The following is a 19,756-nucleotide window of genomic DNA, read 5'->3' as shown; positions in this document are numbered from 1 at the left end:
TTTCTTCTCAGACGGGGAAAGATGATGTTGAGTGTCCTCCAAATAAAATCCCTCGTCTAAGTGCTTTGTAATTTATTTATGCCGTATTAAAACCTTTCATTTTGTAGATTATTTATTGTATTTTATCTACTTCAGATATCTGTAAATATTTTTGAAACTCAAATATTACTTCCAAAGTTTTTTCTTTACTCTTGTTCAAATGGGTAGCTTGAAATACGTAATGTATTTACTCAAATAACTCACTAAAACCATCCTCTATTCTGTAGTGCAACATGTGGTGAGCCTAATAAATCTATTTTAATTCGGATTTGTTTTTTATGACTTTGGCAGTAAATCTATCTTAGGGCTAAACAGTTAATTCATTAAAATCGTTAGCCAATTCTCCAGCCATTATCATTAGATTAATCACATTTTTGCTCTCAACCCAGGTATAAGCGCTTTATATATTAAATAAATATCGACGTACAGTGTTTAAATGTAAATCTCAGTTCACCGTCATAACTTGAAAAGTATGTGCACTGTTATATCTGCATCATGTGTAGTAGACCACTTCTGACAAACTCAATGCCAATATTAGGGGCTCGATTCTACCTAAAATCGATAAAGCTCTAAGACGTTTCTACTCATCCTAATAGGTTTCCTCCTTCCTCGTAGTTATTTCTTTTTGATTGTTAACCAAGCTAAATACGTTGTATTGAAATTTTGATAAATAACTGACAGACTTATGTACAAGAAACCGTCAGCCGTGCAATCAACTGGCTGAGTCCATTGGTCTAACCACAGTCAGTGGTTATAACGTGTTCTTTTAATGCTACTAACATTTCAGCTGAAATAAACATTCCATTTATAGCGTCTCTGTGTTTCTATCTCTTTTTCGAAGTTATCGTAAAACTGTAACTTAAACTGATACCTAATTTCCTCAGTCTTATGATCTAACACTATTATTTCACCTAACAATTCATTTATCCAAATTCCCATTTACTCATAACTCATTATGCTCAACTACAACGCCGCCCAGTGTTCATTTTGCTGACTAGATAGTTGTTAATAGTGCATACGAAACAGTGTAAGTGTACCAAATGTCTAATGAACATAAATATACCTAGTAGCTTTATTGGTTTACGATTACTGAAATGAAATTGTGTAATCGTAAACCAACAGAGCTACTAGGTATATTTATGTTCATTAGACATTTGGTACACTTGCACTGCTTCCTATGCGAACGCTGAAATGCCCGACCGTAGCTGCTACCTTGACGCAGTGGTCGGGCGTGCCTATCGTGATGACCCAACCGAGCTATATTGGCTGGGACATATGTTCCTGTAGGTTCTACCATGCCAGGCAGGTCGGTTGGAGAACGGTAAGACTAGGAGTAGCCACTCAAAGTCTGAGGGCAAAGTCGTACTGCTGACTGTAGAGGGGTGTGACAGCAGTAAGGTGTTTCCCTCAGAAAACCAGCATCTGCAGCGATGCTGCCTTCTCACAAGGAAAAAGAGGTAAAAAAAAAGGTCGACCCTAAAAATGTCACGCCTTGCCTCACGGATTTCCGTCTCCGGCAGTAAGGCCCTTTGAAGAACGGAGCTAACACGTCAAAAACCTCCCACAAAGAGGCCGTGCGCGACCGGCCTCAAGCAGTTGTCCCCTGGGCTCAGCGGTCACGCTCCCAGGTCGTTAGGGCCGACATTAATCCGACTTCCTTTTCAGGTTCCTCAAGAAATACCCTTCCACGGTGTGGGCAGCCGGGAAGTGACACCAGCCCTCGTATCCGTAACAGCACACGAGACCAAGTTGGTCACATTCAAATCCTTCGTACACCTAATACCACTCTCATCTCCCCGACTAACCCTTCTCACGTCCTCTTATCACTTCGCACCGCTAGGGCAAACGATTCGAGTACGCCGAACGTTATTCCTGGTCTCCTGAAACCACGCTCTAAACTACACGTAGAAGCTTTTAACGTCCGAACATTGTGCTAAATAGGACAACAGGCTTCCTTAGCTAGGACTTTAGACTCTCGCGTCATCGATGTGTGCTGCGTCTTCGATTAGCGTCATTCATTTGACATCATGTCAAAACAAAGAACCAACTCGGTTCACACTTCGTGTATCTGGAAGCCCAGAAGCTGCTTCTCGTGGACTCGCCGGCGTAGGTATAGCATTGAGTCCTAAGGCAGAACTAGCTCTCTTAGACTGGATCCCAGTAGACAATCGTTTGTGCGCTGTCCGACTAAACGGAACAATAAGGACTCTGAAAGATAGGGGCACTCGTCGTTGCTTCTTCGTCGTCTCTGCCTATTCTCCCACTAACTGCAGCTCAGATGATGTAAAAGGTGAGTTTTACAGAAAGCTTTCCGACCTTCTCCGAAAAGCTAGGCGCTCTGATGTAGTACTAGTGGCTGGTGACTTTAATGCTATAGTAGGTAAACTAAGCGAAAGACACCTGGGTGGATCTTGTGGTGTCGCAGCTTAAAGAACAGGTAATGGCGACCGTCTGATGCAGCTATACTCAGATAACCGCCTGTTTCTTGCCAATACTAACTTTAGGCATAAAGAAAAACATCTTTTAACATGGCGATCCCCTAATTCGTCCCAACGTTGGACCCAAATAGATCACATCGCTATCAGCCACCGATGGAGGGCCTCGATAGAAGACTGTCGTTCATTCTGGAGCACATGTTCAGATTCAGATCATGCTCTAGTACGAGCGCGTATTTGTCTGCGTCTTACTCGACGTAAGGAAGACGCTGTAAGGAAACCTCTTAGGGTCCTATTTAATGATAGTCAAGCTAAGAGTATATTTCAGGAACAACTAAGAAAACAGTTAGGCAGCCATGTAGGTGATGCCCACCCTGAGGCAGCATGGAATGATATCCAAAAGGCTGTGGAAGCAGCAGTGATATCTGCTAGTAAGGTAAACCGTAAAGTTAGGGAGCAACACTGGATTTCAGTAACATCTACCGCACTGATAGATGCTCGAAAACTCATTCCATCTGGATCTGAACATAACGAAGAGTGGAGTCAGCTTAAGCGCAAGCTGACAAGAAGCCTACGCAATGATCGCGAACGCTGGTGGGTAGCGAAAGCAAGAGAGATGGAAAAGGCAGCGGCGATAGGTAATAGCAGACAATTGTTCAGACTCGTTAGGGAAACCGGTATTAGGAACCCAACTGTTAGCGAAACAATCTCAGAGAAAGATGGACATATTATACATTCTCAATCCAGGAGATTGGATCGATGGACAGAACACTTTAATGATCAATCCAACTGGCCTTCAGCCACACTTCGGTTTCCCACGATCTCTAGTTAACCTGAATGGCAAGTTAATGTAGGTCCTCCGACTCTTTATGAAATTGAAAAAGATATAAGAAATCTGAAGCGAGGGAGAGCGGCAGGCCCTGACAGGTTTACTCCTGAGATTTTCAAGGATGGTGGTCCAGTGTTAGCAGTGAGATTAACTGAGGTCTTAGGTAGAATTTGGGAACTGGACGCAGTGTTTGTCATTGAGAGGAGTACCAAAGAAGTACATTAACCTTGAAAAGGTTCTCTACTCGAACACAACTGGTCGTGTGAGAGCTCATGGCGAACTGTCATCAGAATTGATTACCTCAAGTGGTGTTCGTTCTTGTTTAACTTTGTCATTGACGTACTTTTAGAGATAACAATTTCCTCATCTAAATTTCCAAAGGTTCAACCTCCACCAGCAGATTCACTTGTTGACTTGGAATATGCCGATGACATAGTTCTAGTTGAAGACGCTGACAAAATGCGGTCTTCTGAACCACTCTAAGCAACAATGCAAGCATGTTTGGCATGCGATTCTCCCCGTCGAAATGCAAAAAGTTGCTTCAGGATTGGGGTGCATCGACACCCGAACTAATGATAAGGAGTGAAGTACTTGAGCGTGTCGACCGTTTCACTTATCTTGGAAGTCTCATTAGCCCTTGAGGTCTGGTGTGTGACGAAGTTTTAGCTAGGATACAGAAGGCTCCACTAGCTTTTGCCAACTTGCGTCATTTATAGCGTAGGCGAGATATCCGTCTATCAACCAAAGGACGTGTTTACTGCTCAGCAGTTCGTTCCGTCCTACTTTCTGGCAGTGAAACGTGGCCGGTAAGAGTAGAGGATATTCGTAGGTTACTAGTATTTGATCATAGGTGTCTTCGAAACACTGCTCGTATATCCTGGGACCATCGAGTAAGTAATGCGGTTGTTAGGAAACGGGTACTAGGTAATGATGACAAATCAATTGATGAAGTAGTGAAATTTCATCAGTTGAGATTGTTGGAACTCGTGTTACGTATGCCCAACCACCGGATGCCCCGATGAGCGATGTTTTATGGTGTAGGAATCGGTTGGGAGAAAGCTAGGGGCAGCCAGACCAAAACATGGCACAAATCCATGGAGTCACTGACAAATGGGCTGAGTCATGTTGGTAGGTGTAGACTATCTGGTTGGGGACCGCGAGATGATAGCAACCGATGGTTAGAGACTCTGAATGACATGGCTCAAAATCGTTTGCAATGACACAGGTGCATCCACTTTTTGTGTTCTCCCAAATTCTAATCTCCTGAATCCTCCTTGTCTCTTTTTTCTCTTTCCAAATTTATTTCACTGAATTATACTCTTTAAATAACATCTCCAAACCCTAATCTCCCCGATTACTGCTTATACTCTTATTACCTCTACCACTACGAGTTTTGAATCGACAACTGCATCTCTGTGCTGATGTGGTGTGGCAACTCGAACTGATGTACGTACGAAGTTCTACGTTGTTACTGACTGACTGACGCTGAAATGCTAGTGACTTCGGTCAGTCCTGATCGCTTTTCCTCGATCTCAATTATTCAATATGTATTTAATTAATAAAGACCCATAGAGCTTAGTACATACATTTTTCGGTAAGTATAAGCTTTAATTCCGTACAATGCTATCGGACTATTTGAAATGACTTCAAGTAATAAAACCAAACTCGTTAACAGAAGCCTTAATTTCTTATCATTAGGAGCTTCTTAAGTTATTGTGGTATCTACAATCCACTTACCTTACAATAAAAAATCGAAAACAAATCTGCATACTACTTTAAGGTAAATATAGTTTTTTTGCAGAATGGTAGTCGACCGGAAATGTGATTGAGGATGGTTATGAAAGTCTCGGGAACCAGTTGGACAAGATGGCCTGTAATTATTAAAGCGAAAAGTTGACGATGGGATTACTCAATCACGAAGCGACTCAATTCCAACTACGTGTCACAGTTGAACTAGAATTTTGGCATAAGTCCCGCTTACTGACAACAATAATTTGTGGAAGACAGTAGCAAAGATGCAAGAAGTTACATCCTTTACAAGACTAAACAGAATTGCTTTGGGACTTGTTAGTCAATTACAGTACAAAGTTAATATGTATTTGATGAAATCAACTCAATCAGGTTTGTTTAAAATACAGAAAAGCGTGATATTTTGTTTCATGCGTTTGGTGTTTTAGCGAATAGTTGTTCGAATGCATTATGTATTTCTGGCAACATTTGCGTAGTTATCATAGAACGACCGTATTTAGTGTATGCCAATTGTGAACATCTTCGTGTAAGAGAACAAGCTGCAAATGCAGCTCCAATAGTAGCTGTAAACAGTAGATTCCTAGAAAATTTTAATAATGGAAAAAGAAACAAAAGTTGTGTGTATATAATCATAAACAATGTAGCATCTAGTACAAATACCAATTTGCAACAACACACCAAGAAATAGTCTTAACTAGACCTCGTTACTTATATATAGAGCAAAGTAAGTTTACTGCTGTATTATCAATTTAGGTGGTAAAATTATGTAGAATCCATCATGTGTGTGCAAATTCGATTTATCGTGCTAAAAATTAGCACACTAGGAAGAAAGAAGGAATGAAAAATGAGAACAATCGTTCCAATAACATTGGAGAAATGGAGAGAAACAATTAAATGAAATAAGAAGTAAAGATTAATACGATGTTTAAAATTTTAATGAACAGATTTGTATGTGAAACTTAGACTAGTCTCATGCTACCCCAGCTCAAGCTTTTAACCACTGATCACGGACGTCTCATGTGCCACAATTTTGACGTGCCCTGGATGCTTTTGTTTGACCGTCCTAATAACTTATACATTCAAATCTTTGTTTTGTAAAGAAGGTTGGGGCGACTAAAATCTGGAATATTTACGTTTCGTAAATCGAGTGGCCATATCCTAACGACAAGAAAATAGCATCGAATAAACTCCATCGGACTAGACTCAGCTTTCAATAAATATTCTAATGTCTAATTCATGCAAGAGACGAAGTAGGTATTCGAAACCCGAAGGAAGAATTCTTGTTAGGACTATAATTACATCGTCTATCGACCTTTCTAGATAAGTAGATTTACTAGAATACTTAATATCATTGTTAGAACCTCTTACATTTAAACTTGCAATAGAAAAGAAATCATGAAGGAAAAACCAAGCCATCCTATTTAAAATATTGAATTTGGTTCATAGTGTCATTCAGTTGGTTATAGAATTAATATTCTGTGACTTCTGTTACACTTACGTGGATGTACGTTTTTGGACAGACAATACATGACTAACTCTGGAGAGGTTAAACACTGGTCTCACAGGTTCCCAAGATAAAAACATATGAGACATCCTTGACATCGGTAGATGAACAGGAAATTCGAAGCATTTTACTATAATCTTAGAAATAAATAGCAACACTTCAGAATTTTCCCCCAAACTCCTTGTCGTCGGATTTGCAAGTGTTGTAACTAGGGGTTCACGAAACGTTTATTACTTTGAATGAAATGTCTTAGCAACAGTCACAACAGTGTACATATATCATCCACTGAATCCTTAATAATTAAAGGTTCCATGTTGATATAGTTCTAGTCAACTTGATTATTTTTATTGAACTTATTCGCCTAAATTAGGTTTTTATACGATTGAGAAATGCGTCAACTTGAATTGTCAAAACATTCAATTAAATTCCTAATTATTCTTTGCCTTTTTATACACACTGACATACCTCCCATATTAACATAGTTAAATGGCTTAGCTATTTACCTTTAAATGGAGGCTTAAGGTCAGCTCCATATTCGATTTGTACAAATGGGTAGAATACTAATCCATTACACCATAAATATGTCCTACATTCTAGAATGTGAGCAGGTAATTAGCTTGTGCACCCATGATAAACATAAAAACAACACAAAGACGTTTCCATTTTCATGTTTCACATGAGGAATGTAAATTGAGTAAATTTATAACGAAGTACATCATATACTTGATATTTTGTTGACTGCTAAAAAGCAATTGTAACTTACGGATTGTTATCGTTAATTTGGTGAAACCAGTAGTTGAACACTGACATTGTACCAGATAGAACATCGCCCTGTCCACCGCATCTGCGGGGTGATCCTTGATCTACACACTGTACAGCTGTTATTAAATAAAATCAAACGATAAGATGGAATGACCAATATAATTATAGTGATGAAACTAAAGAGGTTGAAAGCGAATTTCTAAGTGAGTTAAATACTAATAGGTATGTTTATGGGTGAACGTAGTAACAGGATAGCTCTTTACAAACAGGTCATTTTTATTTAAAGTTGGCAATTCTCGAACATTTACTACACATACTTCTGTTGCAATATAATAACCCAGAGGAAAGAATAGTAACGTTCAAGGGCTAGTAATCTGACAACCCGACCGTTGTTGATACCATGACGTGGTGGTCGGGCTTGCCTATCGTGATGAAGCAACCGAACTATACTGGCTGGAACAACCGTTCCTCAAAGTCCTACCATGTCAGACAGGTCGGTTGAAGAGCGGTAAGACTAAAATCAACAAACTCAAGGTCCGAAGGCGAAGTCGTACTGCTGACTGTACAGAGGTGTGACAGCAGTAAGGTGTTTCCTTCAAACAAACAGCATGACAATGACATTGCCTACCCACAAGGAGGGGTGGGGTTAGAAAAGGTCGACCCTAAAAATGCACACCTCGCCTTATCCCATGGATATCCGTCTCCGTCGGTAAGGTCTCAACAAGTACGGAGCTAACACAAAAATTACCCATAAAAACGTCGTGTGTGACCGACCTCAAGCAGTTGTCCCTTGGGCACTGCGGTCACGCTCTCAGGTTACCAAGACCACATCTAATCCAATTTCCTTTCCAGGTACCTGCAGGAGGACCCTTCCACGGTGTGGGAAACCGAAAAGTGATAACCGCCCTCATACATCTAACGGCACTCAAGACCATTGTGTTCATAATCAATCTCCCTCTTCAATTCCTATTATTCATCCTACATCGACTCTAAACTTCCTTTTTCGGCTTCCCCCTCAAGTGTCACTATAACCAACGATTCTTGTGCGCAAAACACTGCCCCAGGTCTACTGAAACCTCTCTCCGAACTACACATTGGAGCCTTCAACGTACACACCCTATGTCAAATCGGTCAACAGGCTTCCTTGGCTAGAACCCTAGAATCTGGTACCATTGATGTATGCTGTGTCTCTGAAACACGCATACAGGATTCCAGTGTGGTCATTCACTCGACCTTACCTCGGCAAAACAGAGAGCAGACGAGATAAACCCTCCGTGTATCTGGTGACCCGATGGCAAGTTCTCGTGGGCTGGCAGGTATAGGCATAGCGCTAAGCATGAGGGCGGAACAAGCACTATTAGAGTGGATCCCCGTTAACAGTCCTTTATGAGCTGTTCGGCTTAACGGCTTCGTAAGAACTCGGAAGGATAGGGACACACGTCGTTGCCCTTTTGTCATTTCTGCCTACGTTCCCACTGACTGCAGCTCGGATGAAGTGAAAGCTCTCGGAACTTTTTCAAAAAGCTAAACCTTCAGACATAGTACTCGTAGGAGGTGACTAAAATGCCCAGATAGGTAGTTTAAGCAAAACAGATCGAAAACAAATCAGATCTAAGTTAGGCAAAAGTCTAAGGAACGACCGTGAGCAGTGGTGGGCAACGAAAGCAAAAGAGATGGAAAAGGCGGCGGCTATAGGGAACACAAGACAGCTCTACAGACTAATAAAAGAAACATGAATTAATAAATCAAGTGTAGGTCAGACTATTTCAGAAAAAGACGACACCCTCATCTGCTCTCAGTCCAGACGTCTAGAACGATGGACGGAACATTTTGGAGAACGGTTCAGCTGGCATTCAGCTACTCTACAACTACCCTCCATTCATAGACAGTGTAAATGGGACATTGAAGTAGGTCCCCCAACTCTAGCTGAAGTTTAAAAGGCCATAGTTAATTTGATACGAAGAAGGGCACCTGGTCCAGATGGATTGGCTCCAGAGGTCTCTAAGGATGATGGTCCAATTTTAGCGATTAGGTTGACTAATATTTTAGCTAAGATCTGGGAGTCAGACGTTATTCCATTTGACTGGTCACAATCACTTATCGTCCCAATATATAAGAGAGGGTCAAAATCATCCTGTGACAACCATAGAGGGATTAGTTTAACAAATATAGTATCTAAAATACTAGCCTCGATAATTATCGGACGCCTAACTAAGACTCGTGAACTGCAAACACGAGAGAATCAAGCTGGCTTCAGACCTGGTCTTGGCTGCATCGACCACATATTTACCATTCGTCAGGTTCTAGAACATAGGCATACTTATCGGCGTCCGACAATGGTGGTCTCTTTTGACTTAAAAGCAGCATTTGACTCTGTAGACCGAGAGGTTTTGCGGCAGTGTCTGTCATTGAAAGGCGTACCTCAGAAGTACATAAACCTTGTAAAGGCTCTTTACTCGAACACTACTAGTCGAGTCAGAGCTTATGACGAACTGTCGTCTGCTTTTGCAACCTCAAATGGTGTCCGTCAAGGCTGTCCACTTTCTCCATTTTTGTTTAACTTCATCATAGACCTACTGATGGAAATAACATTCTCGTCTACTGAATTCTCGGGTATTGGTCTCCTTCCAGGAGGTCCACTTATCGACTTAGAATACGCAGATGATATAGTCCTGTTTGGTGAAGACGCTGATAAAATGCAGAATCTTTTGGTAGCACTAAGCAACAATGCCAGAATGTTTGGAATGCGCTTCTCTCTCTCTAAATGCCAGTTGTTGCTTCAGAACTGGTCTGCGTCAACACCTGAACTAAGAATAGGGGGTGAAGTAGTCGAACGCGTCGACAACTTCACTTATCTTGGAAGTCTAATCAGCCCTAATGGGTTGGTGTCTGACGAAATCTCGGCACGGATTCGAAAAGCTCACTTGGCTTTTGCCAACTCACGTCACCTATGGAGAGGGCGAGATATCCGTCTATCAATAAAAGGACGAGTATACTGCGCGGCAGTCCGTTCTGTTTTAATTTATGGCAGCGAAACATGGACATTAAGAGTAGAAGACACTCGTAAGCTACTGGTATTTGACCACAGATGCTTTGGAAATATTGTTGGCATCTGCTGGGATCACCGGGTAAGTAATAGTGAGGTTAGACGCAGGGTATTGGGGAATGATGGTAAATCAGTTGATGAGGTTATGAATCTTCATCGACTGAGATGGTTGGGCCACGTGTTACGTTTGCCCGAACACCGATTACCAAGACGTGCAATGCTAACCGGTGTAGGGGATGGTTGGAAGAAAGTTAGAGGCGGCCAAACCAAAACGTGGCATCAGTGCTTGAAGACATTAACTTCTAGTCTGAGCCATGTTGGTAGATGCGGACTACTTGGTTGGGGTCCGCGTGACTATCGTAACAATGGTTGGAGACTCTTGGTGACACGGCTCAGAATCGATCACAATGGCGTCGGTGTATACACTCGCTGTCTTCCCTTAAACTAAGAGATTAAAATCGCTTCATATCTTTCTTTCTACGAAATAATTCTATCTTCCTGTACTATATCCTTATATACAATCTTTCCTTTATATATTACTACCATTGACTTAACCACTCCTATGAGTCCAGTGTTCATATTGTTGTGCTAATTATGTATGGCAACGTGGACCGATGCATATATGTGCCTGGTCCTACATTGTAGCTGACTGACTTTCTATACCGAGGCTACAGTAGGTCTCACTGTACCATGGACTTTCCATCGATTTATGAATTTCAGAGGATAGCCATTTTCTATTAACGTTTTATTTAACAACTTAACATCATCATCAATGGCGTCATTGGTACAAATACGTCATCTCAACATTAGGGTGAGTGAACATGTACCCAAATGACTTCAGAAACAAATACAATCAATTGACACGATAAGAGCAGAGGATAAACATCCACCATCCTCTATTGCTAAACATATAATTGAAACAGGTCACAAGATTGATCTAAATTCAGCTTTCGTAGTGTTGTATAAAAGTGTAAAAGGGCGTATACTAAGGTTTATTGAAGCCTTAGCCATACGAAAATTCAAACCCCCTTTGTGTGTTCAAAAACAGTTTGTTCTTACCTTAAACCTACCCTGGTAATATTCACTTATTATCCAGAGTGATTAGGTTTCAAATTGTGTTCACATTATTATTATTATTATTATTATTATTATTATCCTTATCTCCTTTTACCCCGTTTCCTGTCTAGTTGACCTTTTATTTTTATATATAAATGCTCTTAACAAGTATATGTGTGACCAGATTGTTCGAAATGTATTGCGCTAATATATCACATAGTTCTGATTACCTTCGTCTTCAAATATCATTATCAAAATTTATCAAAGGGACTAATTGTTTTAAAATAATTATAGTTCGACAACCCCTTTTAACATAAGGACTACACCGCTTATTGAGTAGGAGTTAATAATCCCGTCTTGATATCTGAGTCTTTGTAGTTAGATCGAGATTTCACCTAAATAATTTCTCGTTTTAAGGTTGGTTGCAGAAGACCTACGTTGATTAAAATGGACTAAAAAGTGAGGATTTAGATCTTTATTACCCAGAAAAATTTGGAAATATGAAGAGATGATATTAAGAGAATGGATAGTAGCTGCTATTAGACCACAATAAAATCAAAAGGATCTTTTAGAACAATATAACGCAAATGAAATGGTCGATTTGCTACATCTTTGCGCGTTGCAGAAATTATCATGATGAAACAAACACGTGCAAACAAAGATATGTAGAGTCTTTATTATGGTATGGTATATTTAGATGTTTCGAAGATGCATCTGGAACGCTGGACAAATGTATACACTATTTGTAATTGAGATTTCAATTGTCTAAAGACTCAACTAAATCAGTGTGGTGAATTCTCCAGTGACCGAACACTTTTTAGACAAACACTAGTTACAATCAAAATTAAATGAAGTATTGGACCAGTTTTCCAGAAAACTTTCTGCTATTCTATAAGAGGCCGGACGCTTGGAAGTCATAATTGTAGCAGGAAGTCTTAACGCCCAAGTAGGTAGTCTAAAATAAAGTAATAGGCACTTATGGGGGTCCCAGTGTCCCCGCTCAATGAACAGACAAGAGGAACCGTCTGCTATATTTTTCAGACAATCGTTTATTCTTAGTAGGCATCGATTCAAGGCATAAAGAGAGGTCGTATAAAATGGAGACCCCTACGAAATACTCAATAGTGGACACAGATGGACTAAATGGCGATCAGCCATGGTTGGAGGGGCTCAATGCGAGACTGCCGTTCATTCTGGGGGAGTACACGTCCAAATCTATAAGAAAGGACACAAATCTTCTTGAGTCAACCACATACAAATCACTTTCACTAATAAGTTATCTAAAATATTAGCCTTAATATTACTTTGAAGTCTGACTAGAGCTCGTGAAGAGCGAACCCAAGGAAACAAGGCTGGTTACGGATCTGGACGTGGATGTATAGATCAAAAATCTACCCTACGGAAGATTCCGGAACATAGACATAATTTTCGACGTCCAATTGTAGTTGTGTTCCTCGACCTTGAGGCGGTATTAGACCCCACTGATAGTCAGGCTCTGTGGCAGTGTGGAGTCGAAAGACCCACAGGGTAGGTATATTAGCATTGTACAGGCTCCCTATTCGAACACTACTAATCGAGTCAAAGTTCATGGTGAACTGTCAAAGGAATTGATTTCTTTAAGCAATGTTTGTCAACGTTGTCCGGTCTCCTCATATACATGTCTTTAGAAAAAAACACTTCCATCGTCTGAATTATGCAGATGAAAAACTTGTGATTTCTGGTATTTTCATCCTTATTTGACGCAGTTTATTTGTTATTATGCTTCAGATACCGAAGCTGATGAACATGAGACAGCTCCTTCACCGATAAAGGAAAGTATATTTTCAATGTTTTCAAACTACCATTGTAAACCAATGATTCAGTGTTCTTAGCACTGAGGTCGTATTAGGTTAGTCAGGAAATTGATGTGCAGGTTTATCTGCTACGCTATCAATCCCAATTTTCTGTTTGGTGGATTGGCATATTCATCCACCTAAACCAAACTAGGTGCATAATTATGTAGGAGTGAACTAGAAGAAAACTAGGGGCGGACGAACCAAAACATGACATCAGTCCAGTCCATGAAGTCATTGAGGATAGGACTTGGCCATGTTAACAGGTGTAGACTACGCGGTTGGTGTCCACGTGATTGTCGTACCAATGGTTAGAGACTTTGAATGACATGGCTCAAAATCGTTCACAGTGGTCCAGGTGATCCGTTCGTTGTCTTCCCCCAAATTGTGAGATTCTGAATTCCACATATTTCTTATTACTTTTGTTTCACTAGTTTACATTGGATGCGCACTGCTGAGGAGTCCCACAATGGGATGAAACGGCTGTCCAGTGCTTATAGGTTTTCCATGGTGGTCTAGCTTCAACTGACTCGTGATTTAAACTATTGAAGTTACCATAATATCAGCAAAAACCCCTTCTGATACTAATTAGCATGTGCTCACTAGTGACTGGCTTCAAGAGGTATATCCTGGAGTCCTAGTGAGAAACAGTGACCAATGGAGTTCAACCAGGTCCGTTGTGAGATAGTAACTCACTGATGGCAATGGTGGATGTGTCACTCAATTTCGCTGATTAGTTGAAGTTGGGCATTAACACTATTGGATGCCGCCTCAATGGTCTAGAGGTTAAGCGTTTGTGCGTGAGACTGAAAGGTCCTGGGATCGAATCTTGCGAGGCGGGATCGTAGATGCGCACTGCTGAGGAGTCCCACAGTAGGACAAAACGGCCGTCCAGTGCCTCCAAGTTTTCCGTGGTTATCAAGCTTTAATTGACTGATGATCTCAACTATTGAAATTTTTCTCTCGAATCGTATCTTTGATGCCTAGTCTTTTCTATTACCACTGATACTGTTACTACCTCTACTATTCTGGGATTTGGTTTGACAATTTCATCCCACTACTCTAGTGAGGTCTGATAACTTGAACAGTTGTACATACGTACTAGGTTCTACATTGTGACTAACTGATTGTCTGCTAAACTGATAAATGCTCAACCCATTAGGCCCCGAACAAGATAATGAGTGAAGGCAATTCAAGCGTAGACTATCAAAAGTATATGCAATGATCGGGAACAAAGGTAGGCAGCTAAAGCAAAAGCAATAGAAAATAAGTTAGAGTTAGGCAACAGTGATTAACTTTTCACACTTATAAAAGAAACAGGTATTTAAAATCAAGGGGTTAGTGGAATTAGTTCTGAAAGAGATGAGAATTATCTGCTATTAATCGAAGAGACGGGAACGATAGAAGAAACACTTCGAAGAACTGATTGCCTGCTCTCCAAATACCTTTCATTTCTTTACCTTCACTAAGTAGTCTGAATAGGATTACAGCATAAGCCTCCTGACTCTTAATAAAGTAGGAAAATCCATAGCCTATATAAAGTGATGAAGATAAGCATGCTTTGATGGATCAACCCCAGAGATCTTTAAGACTGTTGGTCTTGTTCCAGCTGTCAGATTGACTGGGATATTAACTAGTCTGGGAACTGAACGTAATCCTATTTGGCTAGTTGCAATCGTTGACCACTGCAGTGTATGAGTAGAGACATTTTTGATTAAAAAGAGGAGTCAGTTTGAATAATATATAATCTAAAGAACCAGCCCAAATAATTATCAGGACCCATAATAGGAACCATAGAGAAGAATATTGGGAAATTTAAATTTTATGATAATCATTCAATTTATTCTTGCGTTATCTCCTTGCGTGTTTAAAGGTGATAGAAAAAATACATCAGTCCTTGAAAACTATTACGACTGCACGAAGCGTTTAGCTAACACTACACAGAGGCTTTCTTCTGAGAGGCATACATAAAGAGATGCATCAATAACAAGACATAAGTAATAGAAATTAATACGCTTACAGAGGATTCACAGTAATATATTGAACGCAATTTAGTAGAAAAGCCATATATTATCAGGAAAATTACTTGTTTGACCATTTGATATAATATCTGTAGGACCTTTATGGACAATGGTGACACCAAGTTTTTCAGCAAGAGATCTTGTCGCATCTTTGGTATCATATGGTTGAGACGAAAACTGAATAAATGCGTTGAGTATATTATTGACATAATTACCACAGAATAATATAATCTTGAAAACTCAACAGTGTTTGGAGTAAGAATAGTTTTATCATAACCTTCTATGAGTGATGGATTTTGAGTAACGATATGCAAAGCATCAGCATCAATGACAATAGGCTTGTTAGAATGTTTGCAATAATCTATCAGCTACAAAGTACTATTATTTAAAAGTAAATGGTGATAAAAAGAACTTTCGTAGTATTTTCAACGTTTTCCGTTAGTCCTAGACCAGGTCCAAATGTAATTGCATGAACTCTGTCCATGCATTTGGTCGCTTCTGCTAGAACTCCATCCCTAGAAATTAGGTAGTAATATGGACTGTTTATACAGAGAATTACAGAACAGGATGAACGATCAACTCAGGACTATATGACTTGATAACAGAAGAGGAAGAAGCAGAACATACTACATGAACTAAATCAGCACCCTACAATTTATATTATTTGTGTATGTTAACTTACACAATACAAAGCACTGATAGCGGAAAAGTATGGTGCTCCAGTATATCTGCTAACTATCAACAATACATGAATGAACTGACTCTTTTGATCCTCCCACTACAGCAATTCTTCCCATTTGACCTTTATGAAGACCATGTGTTAACTGAGGAATAATATTAGCTATGTCGTCAATCATATCACAGTAGTGTAGCCACAAGCACCGATTACACCACTGAAAGTAGGAACATCTGTAAGGAAAATCAAATAGGGTTTTCAAGCCAATTAATAAAGTGTTGAACTTAATCGCTTAATAGTGACTTATTGTCCGAAGTGTTCTAGATTCATAGTAAAACTTTAACGGGCGAACGATAAACCTAAGTTAGTGAATCCAATAAAAGACTAGACAGTGAGACTATAATTTATGGAGGACCATTGGGCAACGCCAGGATTTGTTTCGGATTGGAAAGGTCAGTCAGTCAGTTACAACGTAGGACCAGGCACATATGTGCATCAGTCCAAGTTGCCACACCTCATTAGCACAGCAAGATGAACACCAAATTCATAGAAACAATTAACTCAATGATGCAATATATAAAGGAAAGATTGCATATAAGGATATAGTACGACTCTCTTATCTGCTCCCAGTCCAGACGTCTAGAACGATGGACGGAACATTTTGGAGAACGGTTCAGCTGGCATTCAGCTACTCTACAACTACCCTCCATTCATAGACAGTGTAAATGGGACATTGAAGTAGGTCCCCCAACTCTAGCTGAAGTTTAAAAGGCCATAGTTAATTTGATACGAAGAAGGGCACCTGGTCCAGATGGATTGGCTCCAGAGGTCTCTAAGGATGATGGTCCAATTTTAGCGATTAGGTTGACTAATATTTTAGCTAAGATCTGGGAGTCAGACGTTATTCCATTTGACTGGTCACAATCACTTATCGTCCCAATATATAAGAGAGGGTCAAAATCATCCTGTGACAACCATAGAGGGATTAGTTTAACAAATATAGTATCTAAAATACTAGCCTCGATAATTATCGGACGCCTAACTAAGACTCGTGAACTGCAAACACGAGAGAATCAAGCTGGCTTCAGACCTGGTCTTGGCTGCATCGACCACATATTTACCATTCGTCAGGTTCTAGAACATAGGCATACTTATCGGCGTCCGACAATGGTGGTCTCTTTTGACTTAAAAGCAGCATTTGACTCTGTAGACCGAGAGGTTTTGCGGCAGTGTCTGTCATTGAAAGGCATACCTCAGAAGTACATGAGGCTTGATGACCTGTGTTAGTTCTGGCAATGGCGGTCTCTCAGTCGACCCAAGTTCCTTTTGAAAGCATCGACAGATAGAGCTTCAATCACCTGTTGGAAGACGAATTCCATTCGTTGATGATTTGGTGGGAAAGTTGATAATCAGCTGACAAATAATTTGTTCTGACCTTGTGAACTTTTTTAATGTCCTCGTAAATCCACTGATTTGGAGGACAAGATAAGTGAGCGCATATCGGATGCGAATTTACCGATAAGTAATCTGAAAATTGCGATCGAGTCACCTCTAGTTCTTCTATATGACGATGGAAATAGGCTTAGTTTAGCCAGTCGAGTATCAAATGGGAGCATTTCTATTCTAGGAATCAGCTTAGTTGCAGTTGCTCGAACCTTTCACAATAGCTCACTGTCTCCTTTTAGGCAAGAAACAGCCGCTCGTATGCAGTACTCGAGTGTAGGACGAACGAATAACCTATAAAAAGTCAAAAGGTTTTTAGCATCGACATAGCTAAAGGCTCTACATAATGATCATCGGATTCTAAAACCTTTGGGGGCTATCATACGGCAGTGTGCAATAGTTTTTAAGTCTTGGTCAACGATGAATTTTTAGCCAAGGTGTGTCTGGGCAACAGGTAGTTCAGTGTTATTCACTGTGTATGTATCTGTACTTTGGGGACTAATATTTATCATCATATTTGTCGATAACCACCAAATTCTAGACCATTCAAATAATTTCTCAGGTCATTTTGAAGCTTTAAACTATCATCTTTATTTTTTTTTAAGTACACCCATGGGTGTACTCCTAAATTCATTAGATAGATTTAGCAACCCATTTGTCCCTCAGGTTTGTGTCTGAATGACATTGAGGATCCTGAAGTCCCTCTAAATCTGCTAAGTACTATGTTGTTTATTCAATCCACAAAATATACGACAGAAGTACATCATATTATCGACCTTCAGCCCATTAATCACATCGACAGCCGCTATTTAATTTTAGTCAGAATACAGGACTCATATGGTCAATCTGAATAAAACATCCAGCTTTACCCCGTAAAATGAGTTGATTAAGGAATTCTGCATTTTCGCTGTGACAAAAATGCCTTCCGAGCAAACCTTGCACTGGTAATGTTGAAGCGCATTTTTGGACAGTTTGACGGAAGAACTTTCCATATAATCTTCAATAGTTTCATCCGTCCCCATTTAGAGTACGGAAACATAGTACTCCCCCCTCACTCCAAAAGGACAAGATCACTTTGGAGCGTATCCAACGGCGAGCCACGAAATCAGTTCGAGGACTCAAATCTAAACCTTACGAAGAACGCCTCCATTCACTAGACCTTTACCCATTAGAGTATAGGCGTCTTAGAGGTGATTTATTAATGGCTTATAGTATTCTTAACACTTCTGGACATCCTCTTAAACACCTACTTAAGCTTAGTTCGGATAATAACCTAAGGGGTAACACCCAGAAACTGGAAACACAACATAGCAAGACGGAATGTAGACACAACTTCTACTCCTTAAGAGTTGTCAAAAGCTGGAATTCGCTGCCGGTCGAGCTAGTCCAAGCGACTTCTCAGGAGTCCTTCAAGAGGCAACTTGACCTATTCTTAAGGACCAAGGACAGCATCACACTATGATTTGCCAATTTCTTTTCCTCTTTCATTGTTAACATACCTAGGTTCCTGCCTGGAGGATTTGGTGATCCCCTGCTACTAGACACGGAAGCCTGTTAATCGAAAGCTTCTTCTATTCCGTCCACAACCATTTGAACTATTTGAACCACTAGCAATATTAACAGAAGACAGCCGATTTACCTGTGCTAGCAAAAAGAGAAATGCAACTCACGTAACGTAGCAGTACAGTATAGCGCCAACAATTCAAATGGTTTCAAGTAGTTTCGAATAGTTCTGGACGGAATAGATAAGCTTTCGCTTAACGAGATTCCGTATTTAATGGCAGTCGATCACCTTTAGAATGCGAAGTCTGCAATATGACCTAGATGGACTACTCTACACTTTTGAGTGTTAAACGTTTATTGTTGTCCGCCCAAATTTGAAGTCGAGTCAGATCCTCCTGAAATGCCAGCTTATCATCTTGATTCAAACTTCTCGGCAAAGTTTTACATCATCAGCGAAAAGTAATGAATGGCAGGACACTTTCTGAGAAGGGTCATTTATGTAAACTGAGAAAATATTTTCTAGTGCTGAACATTGAGGAACCCTACTAGGACATTCTGAAGCCTAAGAAAGAGGGGAGTTTACCCTGACCTTAAAAAGTTAATTATTTAGGTACGAAGTAAACCGAACAATCGATGGTGACTTGATACTTTACCTATCGAGCTTACTGATGAGGCGTATATGACTGGCCCGGTTAAAAGCTTTTGAGAGGTCAAGGTATATGTCACCAACCATCTCCTTATAACCGAAGATAGGCTGTCTATCTGTCCACCGCGATCATCAGGTTGGCTATACAATAGTGACTCCCCACAACCGTGCTGCTGGAGTAAAAAGAAGTTTATGGATAGTAATTAGTGACGTAG

The 19,756-nt window shown here is 40.2% G+C and overlaps 1 protein-coding gene across 2 annotated transcripts; it reads right to left on the bottom strand.

Annotated features, from left to right (window-relative positions):
• Nucleotides 1-3,267: 3,267 nt before the first annotated feature.
• On the bottom strand, nucleotides 3,268-19,251 carry MS3_00005756 (uncharacterized protein). Of its 2 annotated transcripts, XM_051213843.1 has the most exons (9): nucleotides 19,032-19,251; nucleotides 16,036-16,182; nucleotides 15,956-16,001; nucleotides 15,833-15,921; nucleotides 15,686-15,788; nucleotides 15,489-15,641; nucleotides 15,339-15,450; nucleotides 7,320-7,434; nucleotides 3,268-5,632 (listed from the first exon to the last, which is right to left on the bottom strand). In XM_051213843.1, the coding sequence occupies exons 2-9, from the start codon at nucleotides 16,128-16,130 to the stop codon at nucleotides 5,461-5,463; spliced, it is 885 nt and encodes a 294-aa protein (XP_051069856.1). In that variant the 5' UTR covers nucleotides 16,131-16,182; nucleotides 19,032-19,251; the 3' UTR covers nucleotides 3,268-5,460. The 2 variants fall into 2 exon arrangements, with proteins under 2 accessions (XP_051069856.1, XP_051069857.1); XM_051213844.1 differs by lacking the exon at nucleotides 19,032-19,251 and having other exon boundaries at nucleotides 7,320-15,641; nucleotides 15,686-15,859; nucleotides 15,901-15,908; nucleotides 15,956-18,436.
• Between the last annotated feature and the right edge of the window lie 505 nt (nucleotides 19,252-19,756).

The sequence above is a fragment of the Schistosoma haematobium genome, chromosome 3 (genome assembly GCF_000699445.3).
Source record: "Schistosoma haematobium chromosome 3, whole genome shotgun sequence".
NCBI lineage: Eukaryota > Metazoa > Platyhelminthes > Trematoda > Strigeidida > Schistosomatidae > Schistosoma > Schistosoma haematobium.
Note: the sequence above shows the minus strand (reverse complement) of the source record. Positions and strands in the feature narration are given on the sequence as shown.